Consider the following 16,713-nt stretch of genomic DNA (forward strand, 5'->3'; position numbering starts at 1 on the left):
CTGTACAGAGGCTTAAAGTTCATAACTTTTGGAGCCTCCGCTATAAACAAATAGAATTGTGCGAAAACTATTGCACCTACAGCGCCCACTTTTGGCACACTTTTGAAGTATGACAAAACCCTCAACTTGTCATAGGTTTTATAAAATTTTAACAATAAATGCGATAGTTATAAACAAATTAAAAAATGGGCGCTTTTCTTGTTTTTTTGCAATAACTTTTTTGTTTATTAACCGATTTTAATTTAACCAGTCTCATTTTGTAGATAATTTTACTCCCTACAAGCTGTCTGTGAGTCACTTTTCGCTAAAATTGATGGTTTTCTCTGCAAAGTGAAAAATCTGTTTTCCTCACCTATTTGTTTCAATAGAAAAGTTAGCTAATAAAAGTTTTTGACTCACGAGATGAGAGATGTGTTGCATTATGTTCCTTTAGACAATTTTACAATATCGCGGATAGGACTTTTTCCGAGTTTCTCTTTTATTTTCGCTAATTTTCCTGGTGTAATATTACTTATTACACTTATTACAAAGTCATACCAGTTATTTAAATAAAAAATGCATTTAACGACCTTAATTGATGTTTATCTCGTCCAAGTCATTATCTGTTGTAAGTGCATCTATTGTATTCCGTTTACTCCCTACTTAAAGAATTCTTTTTTCCTTGAAAGACAAAGAAATGATGCAATACGTAGTGGGAGAATGTATATAACGATCGCTATTTTAACCGTACTACCGAAGTGGCTACAATACGCGGTATAGAATTCCCTTTTAAAACAAAAACAAGGTGTTAAAATAAAAATGGTGCTGTCGATGGACCGTTGGGTAGGGAAAGTGGCGATAGTGACTGGTGCTAGTGCTGGAATAGGAGCAGCCATATGCGAGAAACTCGTGGAAAATGGATTGCAGGTTTGAATTTAATATTAAAATGTGGAGATGAAAAATTAACAGCTGTTCTGAAATGCATGTACTTATGCATACGGTAAATCATTTACAATGAGGTTGGGACAACAAAAAATTGGACGAAGAAATACAATTATTTGCATGGGACTTCCAACAAAATCCCTTATTTCCATAACAAGGGTGACATAAGATAAATTTCAACAGTAAAATAAAAAAATAATTGCGTGAAAAAAGCCTGTAATTTTACAAATATTTTATAACATACCTATTATACTATACCTATTATAATATAGGTACTAGCAGTACTGTAACTGTAAAAACGTGCCTAATCGTCTGCGTCTAAGCATAATGGTTAAAATGCGTTCTACTGGACGTTATACATTGTAGGAAAACTTTAATTTGAACATTCTATTAACGCGAAGATACAACAAAATTACATATTGTAAACATTTTAAAAATTTTTTTAAACAAACTCGTAATATTGATATGAACCTTAAGTTTTATTTTTATAGTTGTAGAGAGTGTCACGAATCACTCAATTTTTTAAACATTCATAACAGGCCAGTCAATAGAGCATTAAATCAGTGATTTTGTGACAGAAATACTAGTAGCAAACGGACTGTGCCATCATGTAAAAGACAGTCTGTAGATATGCAACGTGTACCACAGTAACTTTCGAAAAAATGATTCGGACAAATGATTTAGGATTTTTTTCTGACTATTCAATGGTAACCCTAGATTTGACCTTGACCTTCAAGGTTATTTCAAGGTCAAGTTAATTTTTTCAAATGGGATGCCCTACTTTTGACCCCGGAAATGAAAAGAGCGGAAAATTTTACGTTCAGATATGTCCTTGACCATTTTCCAAGATGGCGGATCCAAGATGGCGGACGCGATTCCAAAAAATTAACCGATTTACGCCAAATTTGGTATAGGGGGGTTTTTGGGGTCGCTGACTACGAATCTGAAATCTGTTTTTGAGGAATTTTAGTCCAAGATGGCGGATCCAAGATGGCGGACGCGATTTAAAAAATCTACCGATTTTTGCCAAAATTGATATAGTGCGGTTTTTGAAGGTGAAGGTCACGGTCAAATCAAGGGTCACCGTCAGATAGCCAGGGAAAAATCCTACAACGTTAGTTATGGTCATTTTTTTTGCAACCCGTTGTTTTCAAGACAGCGCGCCAAACCATGCGTGACCTTGATTTGACCTTTAATGACCATCAGAGGTCAAATTCGGAAAATGGTCAAGGACATATCTGAACGTAAAATTTTCCGCTCTTTTCATTTCCGGGGTCAAAAGTAGGGCATCCCATTTGAAAAAATTAACTTTACCTTGAAGGTCAAGGTCAAATCTAGGGTCAACTTTGAATAGCCAGAAGAAAATCCTAAATCTGTTTCCATACTTTTGGGACACGCTGTATGATTATGTGTTTCCTATACTTCAATTTACCATTAATTAATTTTTGATAAATATTTTAATACAAAAAAAAAACGCATTTTTTTTTTAGTTTTTTTGTTTATAAAACCTAAACTAACGAAGCAATTTGTAGAGAATGGAAATACGAATAAAACGAGAGGTCGTTTGATCCGATCGAATAATTGGAAACGGAGAAAACCCGGAAAAATCGGAAAATTTAGCGTATTTTAAAAAACTCATTACTCCGGCATTTTTTAAGTAGTAGAGCTGACCCTGTGTACAAAAGTAGTGAATTATATGTACTTTAAGTGTGCACAAAGCAGACACTGTCGAACCATTAGTTTTTCCACAATTGCAATTTGAATTTTGAAATTCTAATTGCAATTGTTCACTATTACTCAACTTACTACTTTCACTACTTTACAACTTAAAAAATGACGGAGAAATGAATTTTTAAAAATAGGCCGATTTTCCGATTTTTCAAATTTTGAAAGCGTTTCCGATTCGGGAATTTTCGGATTCGGACCTCAGATTCGTAATCAGCGACCGCAAAAACCCACGGTAACAAAATTGAGGCAAAAATATTGAAGAGAAAAATGTGCGATTTAAAGGGGTAAGTGGGACCCTGGTCTGTAGATGGTTTCCAACCCTATAAGGTATAAGTTATATTTTTTGGTATGTTGCCTATTGACCTACAGTTATACAGGGTGTCTCTAAAGAGTCTGTACTGTGCTCCACCAGACACAGTACGTCTACAAAACATTTTCTTTAATATCTTTCGACTAGCTCGAGCTAATTTCGTGAAATTTCGTATCCGGGGACTTTTTGGGATGAGAAATTCGAATTTATCGGCGATTTCGTTGTATCTTCTAGAGGGCATCACAAGCTACCATTAGGACGAATTTAGACTGCCAAAATTTGTTTGTGCCACGGTGTATTTCACTTTGGGCTGGAAAAATCTTTTCCCACACCTTTTCTGCTTAAAAAAGGTATACCTTTAATATCTCTAAAGCCAATTGTTTTCAACAAAAAGGCATTTAAATTTGAAAATGCATAAAAAAATTGTTTAAAAGTTTTTTTCAACTCCACTGATAAACGAAATTAGGAACAATCGATTATTAGCAAGAAAGAAACAGTGCAATTACAACTTTAAATTTTGTTTATTTAACAATTTTACTGCAAAGAGAATTGACAAGAGTATGTTTTTTATTTGAGAAAAATAATCATCTGACAAAGTCGAGATATATTTACAGTTCTGATAAATTAATTCACCCAATATGCTAGAAATTATTACGGATATGATATCTGCATAAATAATGGGACGTGTGTCCAATATCATTTATGTATAAAAGAAAAAGCAGAGGACCCAAAATGAATTATTGGGTAACTCCTACATTTACTTCTAACCACTCTGATCTTACATTTTTCACTACTTATTGCTCAAAATGCTGCAAATTCACATCATGTTGTACACTTTGAAGAAATGTGGCTACTCAATTTAAAGACGTCTCTATAACGGTTGATTTAGAAATCAATAACTTGTGTTCGACGCAATCGAATACCCTATTAAGATCATAAAATATTCAAACAGAATTATCTCCCACGTCAATACAATGTAAGGTCATAAGTTAAGCTGAAATTGTCGACGTATTACGGCGAAATACATTTTGACTTTTTCAAAGTTCAGTTCTAGAAAATTTCATTTCTAGAAAATGGATCAATCTGTCTAAAAATCATTACTAAAAAAATTGAAAGAGACACAACAACTAGCCAAAATGTAATGCAAAATACACATTCCATTTATATTTTGAATGTCAATCTTTATAAATTTTAAGCTTAAATATCCACCAGAATTATATAACCTAAGGCATATCACGAAGATTGAAGACCTTGTACCAGTTATTTACCAATTCCAGTGAAAGTCAATGTCAGAAATTAGTGATGGTAATTGAAAACGTATTAATTAATTTATCTATTATCGATCTCTTTGGAGACGGAAATGCTTGATTGCCTTTTTTATTACTTAGTATTAACGAATGTTACTCATTACAAATTCTGTACACACAAAACTAATACGCATAGAATCATCAGTTATACATATATGTAATGAACGAATGAAACAATTTGGTTCAATATTCACTTTCTGAGTTCTAAAAAGTAGATATTTACACAGACTGAATAGTACAACGTAACCACTAAACAAGGTAAGAGGGGCAGAAGAGTTCCAATGATTTTTCTGTGAATCTAATTCCTAAGCGTTTAAATTAGTTCAAATATTTACTAGCATAAATATGAAAGATCAAACAATGCAATTTGATATTATTATACGAGGTCTGTTCAGAAAATAACCGAATTTTTTTAATTAGGCGCTAATGGAGATATTTAGTGATATGCGGTTTGCAGCATTGCCTTGCGCATAACCCCCTCTGTAACCACATGTTCTCGGATTCGACTTCAACTGATGACCCCCACGTTAAGAAAGTCTAAGATCTGGTGTATGCAAATCGCCGATTGACTATCCAGAGAAATTGCAGAATTTATTTTAAAATACATTTTTTTCTGGCGTTTTTACTAATGTATATTCACACATAGGTACAATGCACCAGTAATAGTATTAGACTAGGCGGTATCTGTTTTGGTTTGTGTGAATCCTATATCCACGGAGATTTTTGGCTTTTTTGCTTTCAAATATTACTAGAAATGAACATTTTTCTATGCTGTCCTAACTGACGGATTCGAATTTTGAAAGCTTGAGAGCCCTTCTATATGTGATTAAATTTTCAAGTATCTAAGGGCCTTGGTTTTTGCTGTGCAAAATTTTGAAAATTTGCAAATTTTTTTCAAAATATGGATTGCAAAATTATTATGCAAAATCTATCTAATCGATTTTGATGAAATTTGATGTGATGATTTTATATAACTTGAAGTTTTCTTGAGCCAAGTATGAAAGTCCCAACCCAATTTAAATACCTCAAAAGTAATGTTTTTTAACCCCACATTTGGCGATTTTTTCGATTTTTACAATTATAATCATAATTCATTCGATTTGTAATTAGTCATGTTTTGTAAAAAATTTAATTACAAACATTTCTTTCCTCTTCCATTTTCGCCTAAAATGAACTCTTGAAAAGCTACATAATTAAATAAGAAGAAAAATATGACATTTTTCGAATTTTTTTAACATATTATGCCGCCAAAAGTTAAGCCCACGTTTTTTTATGCTCATAGAAAAATTCAAAATAGAAAAGTCAAAAAGTCAAAAATCTCCGTGGATATACGATTTACCCAAATATGGACTTTTTGAAATAGATACTGTCTGGGCTATATGGTTTAGAAGGATTTGCCATAGTTATTATATGTTTAACTTCACAAATTTACAGTATATCGAAACGCGTTATTGTATATGTCGCGCTTGCCGTTTACTTACCGATGACGTCAACGTATCGACATCCCAGTCCATGGCGTTTGAGCGCGAAGCGAACCGATTAAAACTTTAATATCTAATAACTTTTTAAAAATAAATTAATATAACAAAACCTTTACACATTGTTTGTAGTATTCAGTGTAGATACAAAAACTATTAAAATATTTTTTTCTGCAAGAGGCCTATTCCTTGAACAATCCAATGATGATGAAATATTCGTTCAAAGGATCATAACGGGAGACGAAAGCTAGGTTTACGGCTATGACATTGAGACAAAAGTTCAATCATCACAATGGATTAGCAAAGGATCTCCACGCCCCAAGAAAGCACGTCAGTCTCGATCTAATGTCAAAGTGCTGCTCACTGTTTTTTTCGACATTAATGGAATTATGCATTTTGAATTCTTGCCTCAAGGTGAAACAGTTTTACAACCCTGGGAAAAGCATGTGTATAGGGGAGGAGAGTACTTTGAAGGAGACAAGGACCAATTATGTGTAAAATTAACAATAAAGTTTTAAAAAAATAAATTTCTATCATTTTCTGAACAGATATCGTATGTATAGAGTGACCTAAGACGATGTGAATAAATTTCTCGCCTCAAATAAGAATAAGCAAATAAGTTTTTTAAACTTTGATTCGAAAAAGTTCAAATCTGCATGTCTCCTTTCCTAAAACATAACCCCTACGCCTGACATTTTACGAAAATCTCTGAATATTTTTTTAAAACCACATTTATGAAAAAAATAGACTATTGTCAAATTTTAGTATTTTCTTAGATTTTCGAGCAAATTGCGTAACAGTTATTGTGCTTTCATTTTGTTTTTACAGTAGACAACAAAACTTTTGAAAAGATGCTTAATTAATATATTAACACAAAAAATCTGAGCTGTTAAAATCTAAACAAAGTTATATTAAAACAATATAAAATAAACATATGTAACATATGTAAAAATATAGTCACAGAGGGTGATTCACAAATGGAAACAAAAATGAAACCTCCTATTTTTTGGTGAATCTTAAGGGGTCTTTCCTATAACGTTTTTGTCTAGGCTTCGTTAAAAGGATATAGGGTGTAACTTCAAAAAATATATTACATTTTTTTTAATAATTTAAAAACTAGTAGATGAAATAATTTGAAATTGGACACATGTATTTAAATAAACATTGTCCAAAATCTGAGGGCTTTTCCTAAAATTTACATGCTCCAGTGACGGAGATACAGGGTATCGGTGGCATATTTTTCTAAATAAAATAGTATGCCACTGTTTTACCGTAACAACCATGATATTTTTGGACTCGTCTTTCAATTTTGTGCAAATGACAAGCACTAATCATTCGGTTATTTATTCGAATAAAGAAATTTTCTGGACAAAATGAGAAATTTTCTCTAAGCAATGAACCTTTAATTTTTGTTTTCGTTAAAAACTCTATACAACAAAGTTGTTCGAGAATTCAAGAAATACTTAAATAACGGGGTTTAGCAGAATAGAACAATAATCACATTTTGCAAATAAAAAGACGCCACAATTTTTAAGTATCTATATACCAATCCAGATAATTACTATGGATATCTCTTTCTTTCTTTATCAGTGTGAAAACACTTTTACTTAACTGACTTTACTTACTTAAAGAAATTAATAACATTAGTCATCATTTTAATGATTTTATTTGAGTAAATGCTCAAAAATACCTCCATTTCCACGGACACAGGCCCGACATCATTTTAGTAACGAAAATGTAATTTGTTCGAAATTTATTGTTGCTTGAATCTGATGAAAAGCATTATTTATTCTTTCTTCTAACTGCTCAGAATGTCAAAGTTGCTATCGGAGACCACTATGTAATTTTAAGGTTTATGTCTGAATGAAAGAATTAGCTTTCTCTCACAACTTTTTTCTACGTTAGCCAATTCCAACAAGAAAAATAACATTTAATAGTACATTTCATTAAGAAATTTTTTTTACTCTTCCCATTTTTTCGTATACTTAATGGTTTACGAGCAAAAAATAAATTATTTTTCCTTGCCGATTATTAGTATAACAGTTACCAAAAACGATCGTCATTTTTGAAAATTCTTTTTTATCAATAGGAAAAGCTAAGCAAATATGAACTAAAAATTTAATTAAAAAAATGAAAGCTAATTTTTTTCGGCCATTTTGAGATTTGAATGTTTTCTCAGGGGGGGCTCAAATCGAAAAAATGTATTGGAAGTACCCCCTCTAAAATTACTTTTTAAACACCTGTATAACCCTGTATAATAGTATATTATGTTACTAGGAGTAGAAGGCGATCATTATGTGTTGAGCCCAAAAGTTTGCTCGCCGAGGCGTTAGCCGAGGCTGAGCAAATTGGGCAAAACACATAATGAGCCTTCCACTCCGAGTGACATATACTATTTTTTCTTCAAGCGTGAATATAAAAAATTACTAATTTTGAAAATTTATAGCGGATAACGCGATGTTCAATCTCAGCACAAAATAAAATCAGTAGGTAGGTAATACTATTTATTTTATACATTTTATACATTTTATTGATTAATTAAACATGACAGTTTTAACCACTTTATTCATGAATAAAAAAACAAATGTAACAATTATTTTTCTTTAATTTGAATTAAACGAATAAACATCTAAATTACCTACATGTCTATCATCAAACTTTATTTATTAACATGAATATTAAATGTGCAATTTTGTATGGTACAGTTGTTGATATTTAAAGCGCTGCTGGCTGTCTTTTTTTCAAAGTTTACAGTTCTGTCGTTGAATACGTTACTTGTAATAAGGTTCTCAGTTTCAGTGTTAACAATTGTACCATTATTAACAGAAAAGTCTTCGATTAAATTATTTTCAGGATCAATATTTACAGTTTCGCTTGATGTACTTGGTTCATTATACTCTAATGGGTTTAATATTTTCATCGCTATCTGTTTCTTATTGTTTACAGAATCTTCAATGTATCCTTCAGCGACGCTGGTAGATTTCCATCCACCATGTCGCTTTAGGGTTGTAATGTCTCCACCATTATCAACTAAGATAGTTGCCGAGGTTCTTCTAAGGCAATGCCCNGGGAAGTTTTCCAAAATCGACTAATAAGTCTCAATGCTGAACATGAATTTCCACCGAGGTCATGTGATATTACGCCGTGTGATTTCTTTTTGTGGCCTTACCTTAAAAACACTATTTTTGAACTGCCTATTCCTGATTTAAACCATCTGCAGGCTCGACTTATAGACAAGATTCGTGAAATTAACAATACCCCGAGCATCTTAGAAAATGTCTTTAATTCTTTGAGGAACAGGTGTGAAAAGTGCTTGGAACAAGGAGGGGGACACTTTCAGCAGCTGCTTTAATTTATTGTTATAACAAGGAGGGGGACACTTTCCGCAGCTCCTTTAATAATTGTTTGTTATTGTTATCACGATTATTCTTTAAAATAAAGTTATATAGTCATTAACGTTATTGAAACTGACAGCTGCTATACAGCTTGTTGAGAAATGAGGTTAAGTTGGTCGCTATAAACTACTCCCTACGTCCAATGTGTCAGAGCCAACTTCGACCACGTTTTTATTTGAACGCTCGTTACTTAAATAACGGGGTTTAGCAGAATAGAGCAATAATCACATTTTGCAAATAAAAAGACGCCGCAATTTTTAAGTATCTTATATACCAATCCAGATAATTACTATGGATATTTCTTTATCAATGTGAAAACACTTTTACTTAACTGACTTTACTTACTTAAAGAAATTAATAAAATTAGTCATCATTTTAATGATATTATTTGAGTAAATGCTCAAAAATACCTCCATTTCCACGGACACAGGCCCGACATCTTTTTAGTAACGAAAATGTAATTTGTTCGAAATTTATTGTTGCTTGAATCCGATGAAAAGCATTATTTATTCTTTCTTCTAACTGCTCAGAATGTCAAAGTTGCTATCGGAGACCACTATGTAATTTTAAGGTTTATGTCTTTGAATATTATTATGAAAAGAAATTAGCGCCCCTTGGTTTTTTCTCTCACAACTTTTTTCTACGTTAGCCAATTCCAACAAGAAAAATAACTTTTAATAGTACATTGCATTAAGAATTTTTTTTTACTCTTCCCATTTTTTCGTATACTTAATGGTTTACGAGCAAAAAATAAAACGATCGTCATTTTTGAAAATTCTTTTTTTATCAATAGGAAAAGCTAAGCAAATATGAACTAAAAATTTAATTAAAAAAATTAAAGCTAATTTTTTTCGGCCATTTTGAGATTTAAATGTTTTCTCAGGGGAGGCTCAAATCGAAAAAATGTATTGGAAGTACCCCCTCTAAAATTACTTTTTAAACACCTGTATAACCCTGTATAAATCAAGATTTTTTATTATTTTTTCACAAGAAATGTACCGACCCTTGATACGCTACGCAAATTTTAAACTGTGCTTCTTTGACCCGCTATTATTTTATTTTTTAGGTGGTGGGGGTGGCTAGAAGAAAAGAAAAGATAGAAGAACTCTCCCAAAAACTTATCGGAAAATCAGGAAAACTGCACGCCGTCAAAGCGGACCTAACCAAAGAAGAGGACATCCTAGGAGCGTTCGAGTGGGTAAAGGACAACCTAGGACCTGTGCACATCCTAGTCAACAACGCCGGCATTGTGCAGTTCGGTAACCTGACCGAAGGAGACACAGAGTCCTGGAGGCAAGTCCTTGACTTGAACGTACTCGGGCTCTGCATAGCCACCAGAGAAGCTATAAAAAATATGAAAGAAAACAACGTCGACGGGCACATAATCCATATAAACAGCATTGCGGGGCACAAGGTGCCCAATATTACCAGCTTCAGTATCTACCCGGCCTCGAAATTCGCTGTGACTGCTTTGACTGAATCTCTGAGATTGGAACTGAATTCCTTGGAGTCGAAAATCAGAATTACGGTGAGTTTTCACAAAGTTGGAATATTCCGCATCAATTGTCAGGTCTCTAGAAAACATACATACAGGATGTTTGTAGATAAATGCGAAATATTTACGGGGTGGTTCCAGAAGTTATTTTGTGAAAAAAAGTTCATATAAACGTAGGTCGAAATATGCTTCGCTTCCGAGATACAGGGTGTTTAAATTTTAATTTTTTATTTACTTTTATTAATTATTTCAAAGAGTTTTAAAGATATTGACTCGAAATTTGAAAGACGCTTTGGAGGGATAAATGTGCATTTTTTGGTGTGATCCAAATATTTCTAGATGTACCAGTGGCGTTCGTACGAGAATGTCACAAACTTTTTTAATAAAAAAAATGGGACGCCACTGACTTTCTCCCGTTTTGATATTATTTTAGAAATCTGCCATCAATTCTGAATGAAATTGGTCTCTTCAATTTTTTCCCTACGATCTACCGTTTTTGAGAAATAAAATAAAACATATTTTATTGCAAGTTGTGTATTTTTAATTTCTGTTGATACATTATCTAGTAGGTTGCTGTCAATATTTCTAAACAAAATACAACCATCAAATTTTGAAATAATAAAAATAAATAAATAATTTAAATTCTGTATCTCGGAAACGAACCATATTTCGTCATTCGTTTATATGAACTTTTTTCACAAAATAACTTCGACAACCACCCCCTAAAATATTTCGCACTTATTTACAAACACCCTGTATAGAGAAGGTCAAAATCAGTTAATATTTATAATTGCATACCTGAAGAAAAGCTGCCTAATGAAACTTTGGATTGGCAGGAGGAATCATCGACAAAAACCAAATGATTAGATTTTAGTGCTAGCGATGGATCATTACTAAATTTAAAAAAAGTGGTCCAAGGTTGGATCCTTGAGTTACCCAGAAGTAATAGAGCAAAAAATTTGAAAATAAATTTAGATACTCTGAAAGAGTTTTCTTTAAAAAAGTTACTCTTCATTAATTTTGACAAAATAAACGGTTTTGGAGATAAACTTATTTTCGGATCGAATAGCAACAACCAGAGCGTATTTTATTCCTTTCAAGTCGTTCCAAATATTTTGATTTATTTAACTTTGTATAACAAGTTCAAACAATCTTTAAGAGAAACTAGTTAAAGATCAATAACAAATATTTACACAATAATAAAAAATGAGGAAAAGCTCAAAATGCAACTGTCGAATAAGTAAGTTCTTTTGGATGACCGCTCAGGAAAATGTTTATTGGATTCAAGGTTAATAGGTGTCCATAGAACAGGTCTGCCTCGACTTTCTTAAGGATCATTAAAAGTGATAAATGTTTATTTTTTATCTTGTTAAAGAATAAGTTACATAAAGCATATTTATGAATCATTTGTAAAAAATTAACTCTATTAGTTGCTGCCCTTGAATTAATAATTTTTACCATTGCTTTAGAAATCGATTTATTTTATAAACCACGAAAAATTTAATAAATTTCAAAATATCCTCTCTTGTCAATATCTTACATTTTTTGTAAATATATCTTTTCATTACATTTGCTTCAAATAAGACTCCAATCGATGATATTTTCCTGTTCTATATTTACGCGCACTAATAATGTGGTCTTCAACATAAAATACTTTGTCCACAAGTGTTAGGGCTGAATGATTCTGACTAAAAGATACATAAAAAATATAAATTATCAAAAATTATAAATATTTCTTTAAAGTGATAAAAGGTAATACAGTTCTTGAATATCCTAATAATATAGTTTCACTAACAGCTGTCACTGAATTTCTGCTTGTCCAAGTCTCAAAACGTTTATATTCTTTATGATAAAGTAATTTAGATTTCTGAGGCAGTAATTCTTCATTGGCTTTATTGGCTCTAGTAGCAACTATTGCTGCCATTTCAATATGTCTCCTCAGAAGATACTAGGATGAGGCGACTTGTCGCAACCTGTCGCCTGCGGGCATAATCATTCCTATATCTCCCTTGGTATATAAATAACTATTTCAATGACAAAAACGACATAGAAGATATGTCACTATTTAAAGAAAAAAAAAACATTTTATAAATTATACATACAATATTTGACAAGTAATTTGTATAACAGCTCTAGGAACATCAATAGTAAATATCGTATCCTGCCTGTACCTGTCGGAATTTGCAGTTGTATATTTTTCAAAAATAAAGCACTGCCGTCATTGAAATTATTTAAAATTTTATAAAGATACATAATAATTGACACGGAGTAATATTGTTGATATTTTTCCAGAGTATTAGCCCAGGTGCTACAGAGACGGAATTTTTAGAAACCAGTAACGTGGATCCAAACGATGCCCAACTTGCGAAGGCCTTTAAAACCGTTCTAAGAACAGAAGATATAGCAGATGCTGTTGTTTATGTTTTATCCACACCACCCCATGTACAGGTACATTTTAAATTGCAGTAAAACATTCAAATCGTCTGCGAGAGTTGTTTCACAAAAGCAATATATTAGAGTCGTTCGATAAGTTAGCGGCCTGACACAGAGATGGCGCAAGTATGACTAAATACATTTAGAGAGATTACAGATGGCTATGAAATGTGTCAAGTAAGAATACTCTAGATGGCGCGCTTGTGTTTAAAGTAAAGCAAACAAATTTTCACATTTTCTGAAGAATGGATTAAAGTTTGGGCTGTGGGGTGGAAACTTTTATTAAAGGATCGTACTTGATACACATCATAGTAGTCTTTTTAATTTAAATTTAGCTCAAACGACATTGAAGGGGTGCGGAATACAATAACAAAGTAAAAAAAATCGCGAATTAATTTTGTTAAATTTGACAACTTAAAAAAGTTTAAAGTAGGCTTTGATAACTGAAATTAATAATTTAATAATAGGCTTTGTTAAGCTTCGTCTTCCAAAAAAAATTTTATATTGATCCAAATAACTACTTTTAAGTAATAATTAAACTATTGAACTGAATGAAAAATTGAATTGAAAATATTGAATCAAGATATTGAAAAATCTTTTTCAATATATCCGCCTATTTATTACACACATGGGATCAGCTAAACTAATTATACGAGAAGTTAAATATAAAACTTTTGTTATTATTATAGTCTGTTTAGAAATGAAAGAGAGTAATAAAAGCTTATTATGTATGCAAATCGTAAATAAATGTAGTACTGGTGCTTATATTCAATATTTTTATATTATGTATTATCGGTATAGGATGAGGTGTACTTCTAAAAAAACTTTGTGCGATCGGACTGTACTAAATTGTAGCGGGTAGCTAAAATTTAATCCCCGACAATCCGTCTTTGTCTATGCCGCTTCAATTTCTCGGTCCATTTCTCTTATAAGTAAACAATATAAAAACAGCATTTCAAAACATGAGGCTACTTTAAGCATCATAACCGGGTTAAGAGGGTTTTTAGTAATTCAAATAAAATTATTCAATATTATTATCAAAATATTTATTTAAATTTAATGAATAGACTTTTATTCCACACAAAAATATATGTATTTTGAAAATTCAAATTATGGTGAGTAAATGTAGTGTTGTATAAATGTACAATGAAGAAAATAAAAAAGTAGGTATATTAAAATTCATCCTCTGAATATTCTGAATTATATTCGTCTCCTAAATTGATAACGATAGGTTCCACAGTAACGTCAATTAAATTATCGAGTTCCCACATTTTCTCCTCTTCTTTTTGTACATGATGTATACATCTTTGCCAGTTATCTGCAGTTACTCGTTCCAAGGAATTTTTTAACAAAATTTTCACGTCACTTAATTTAAACGTCGTATGATTTCGCGCTACATCTCCTTTTACCTGCGCCCAGACTAATTCGATTGGGTTAAGTTCACAGTGATAAGGTGGTAACCGTAGTACCGTTATTTGGAGATTTCATCGATAACATATTTTTTCTGATCTTTATTAAGATCGACAAGTGTCAAAAGTTCCTTTTTCACCATATTTGTTTCAAAAGAAATGTTTTTTCCGGATGACTATTGAATTATATCGGCTTTCCTCCAAGCAGTCATAGGCGTCCGCTCGGTCTGCCGTGAATGGTAACTGGCATTATCCATGACAATTACAGACCCCGGAGGAATAAGATCCAACATCTGTGTAAAATACTCTTCGAAAACATCTGCGTTCATGTCTTCGTGATAGTCACCTGTATTTTTAGATTCAAATAAACGTAAAACGCCATCTACAAAACCACTGGCACTACCTATATGTGTCACTATTAATCTTCGCCCTTTACCTGAAGGTGCCTTGAACCCTCTGAAAGTCCATCCAAAAATGCTTGTCGAAAACTTTTTACATTTTTATCTTACCATACTTTTGTTACAGTATATCTCGTCGACCCAAGTTTCGTCTAGATAATAAATATTCCTCCCTTCGTCACAGAATTAGCATTAGTGTTACCCGATAATTACCTGAAACGAAATATTACCACGCCCATGGCCGGTTCTTATCTCGGGGTTTTATTACTCTCTTTCATTTCCAAACAGACTATAGTAGAAGTTATAACTCTAAAATCTCTTACTAATTTTTGTCTCTTTTTTATAGATTCACGAACTGACTATAAAACCAGTAAATGAAGAATTTTAATTATATTTTCCCAATGCTTTGCAATAAATGCTAATTCACCATTTGTAGTTTTAATAAAAATATATTTTCAGTTTCACTGTTGTGTCTCATTTACCTCCAACATTGATTTAAAATCAACTGGATTACACAAAAAATTATGTGTTTGTAAACCCTCAAGCATTCTTTTTTACACCTAGGCTAAATTGTTCATGTACGGTAGACTTTATGAATGCATCAATTTCAGTACCATCAGAATATGCAAAAAAAAATAGTTAATTAATAACATTTTGGAAATTCCATCGGTAGAAATCCACGGTGGAAATTCCATTAGTAGTGATGTTACTAAGAAAAAGTGATGTCCATTTTATTTAAAAGCTATCCATTTAGAATAAATATTATATTTACAATACACAATCACGCAATTCCAAAATAAGGCTTGTTAAGGCTAAAATAGTTTGTTGTTTTTAATGTAATGGTTTTTTATTTATTAGTATTAACGTCTTTGCGATAGTGTTTACAATAGATTTTTAGTAGTTAGTGTCAAAAATGGCTTACATCTATAGCAACTCGGAGTTGATGGATATCGTTTTAATTTATGGTGAAGCAGGTGTGTTATATGTGTGTGTGTTATGGCGAATATTTATCTCTTTATTTCCGAAATTCTTTCAAGTTTTGCTCGTTCATTTGTTATTATACTTCGCCTTGTGTAAGGTCGGGTTTTACAGTGGATGAGTTTCCAGTGGCGTGCAGAAATGTACTTTTAAATCATTTTCGATTTTATTTTTACAAGATTGTATTTGTAAGAGGCCCTTGTAGGTACATCAATATTTTTTTTATATAAATTCTGAGTCACCCTGTATGTTTTAACCTTCAAAAATCTATGCTATGTTTGTTTGTTGGTTGGTTTGTTTGCCTGTTTGTTTATTTATTTGCTAATTTTATTTCAAATCAGTGACAAAATTATTAATAAAAACTGTAAACATTAAAAGTCCAAGGATAGAACCTTGTGGAACACCAGAAGCTGGGTGGTTTTGGGACTTGAATGTGTAGATTTGAACAAACTGAGAATTAACAGATAAATATGAGGTAATAAGCTTGATCAATGACAGAATTAAATCAATGTGCGTACACATGTTGCAAGTGACCCATTTTTAAGCACAACGTCAAGAACGCCGCCGGACGCACCACGGGGTTCCCGGAAGCCGACCCCTGCAGAGTGGCGCCAGGACCAGGGACTTCTGCCACCGACTACCAAGCTACCTACGACCGACTTCAACCACAGGCACTCTCCAGCAAACTCTCAAACCGTCAACATTACTTTTCTACACAAGTTTAGTTTTCAATAAAAATAGTTTATTTGTACCGTTGAGAGAGCGTTTTATTCTTGCTGTACAGCGAAAGCAACCCTCATCAAGAAATTAATAATTCGTGGTTAAGAAGGTTGAATGCTTTTGAGAAGGAAGAAGCCCATA

At 32.3% G+C, this 16,713-nt stretch overlaps 1 protein-coding gene across 1 annotated transcript; it reads left to right on the top strand.

Moving 5' to 3' along the window:
* The first annotated feature begins 713 nt into the window (after positions 1–713).
* On the top strand, positions 714–15,338 carry LOC108906996 (farnesol dehydrogenase-like). The gene is made up of 4 exons (XM_018710449.1): positions 714–906; positions 10,206–10,667; positions 12,927–13,082; positions 15,221–15,338. The coding sequence occupies exons 1-4, from the start codon at positions 799–801 to the stop codon at positions 15,260–15,262; spliced, it is 768 nt and encodes a 255-aa protein (XP_018565965.1). The 5' UTR covers positions 714–798; the 3' UTR covers positions 15,263–15,338.
* The last annotated feature ends 1,375 nt before the right edge of the window (positions 15,339–16,713 follow it).

This window comes from Anoplophora glabripennis, unplaced genomic scaffold (genome assembly GCF_000390285.2).
Source record: "Anoplophora glabripennis isolate ALB-LARVAE unplaced genomic scaffold, Agla_2.0 scaffold317, whole genome shotgun sequence".
In the NCBI taxonomy this organism is placed as follows: Eukaryota; Metazoa; Arthropoda; class Insecta; order Coleoptera; family Cerambycidae; genus Anoplophora; species Anoplophora glabripennis.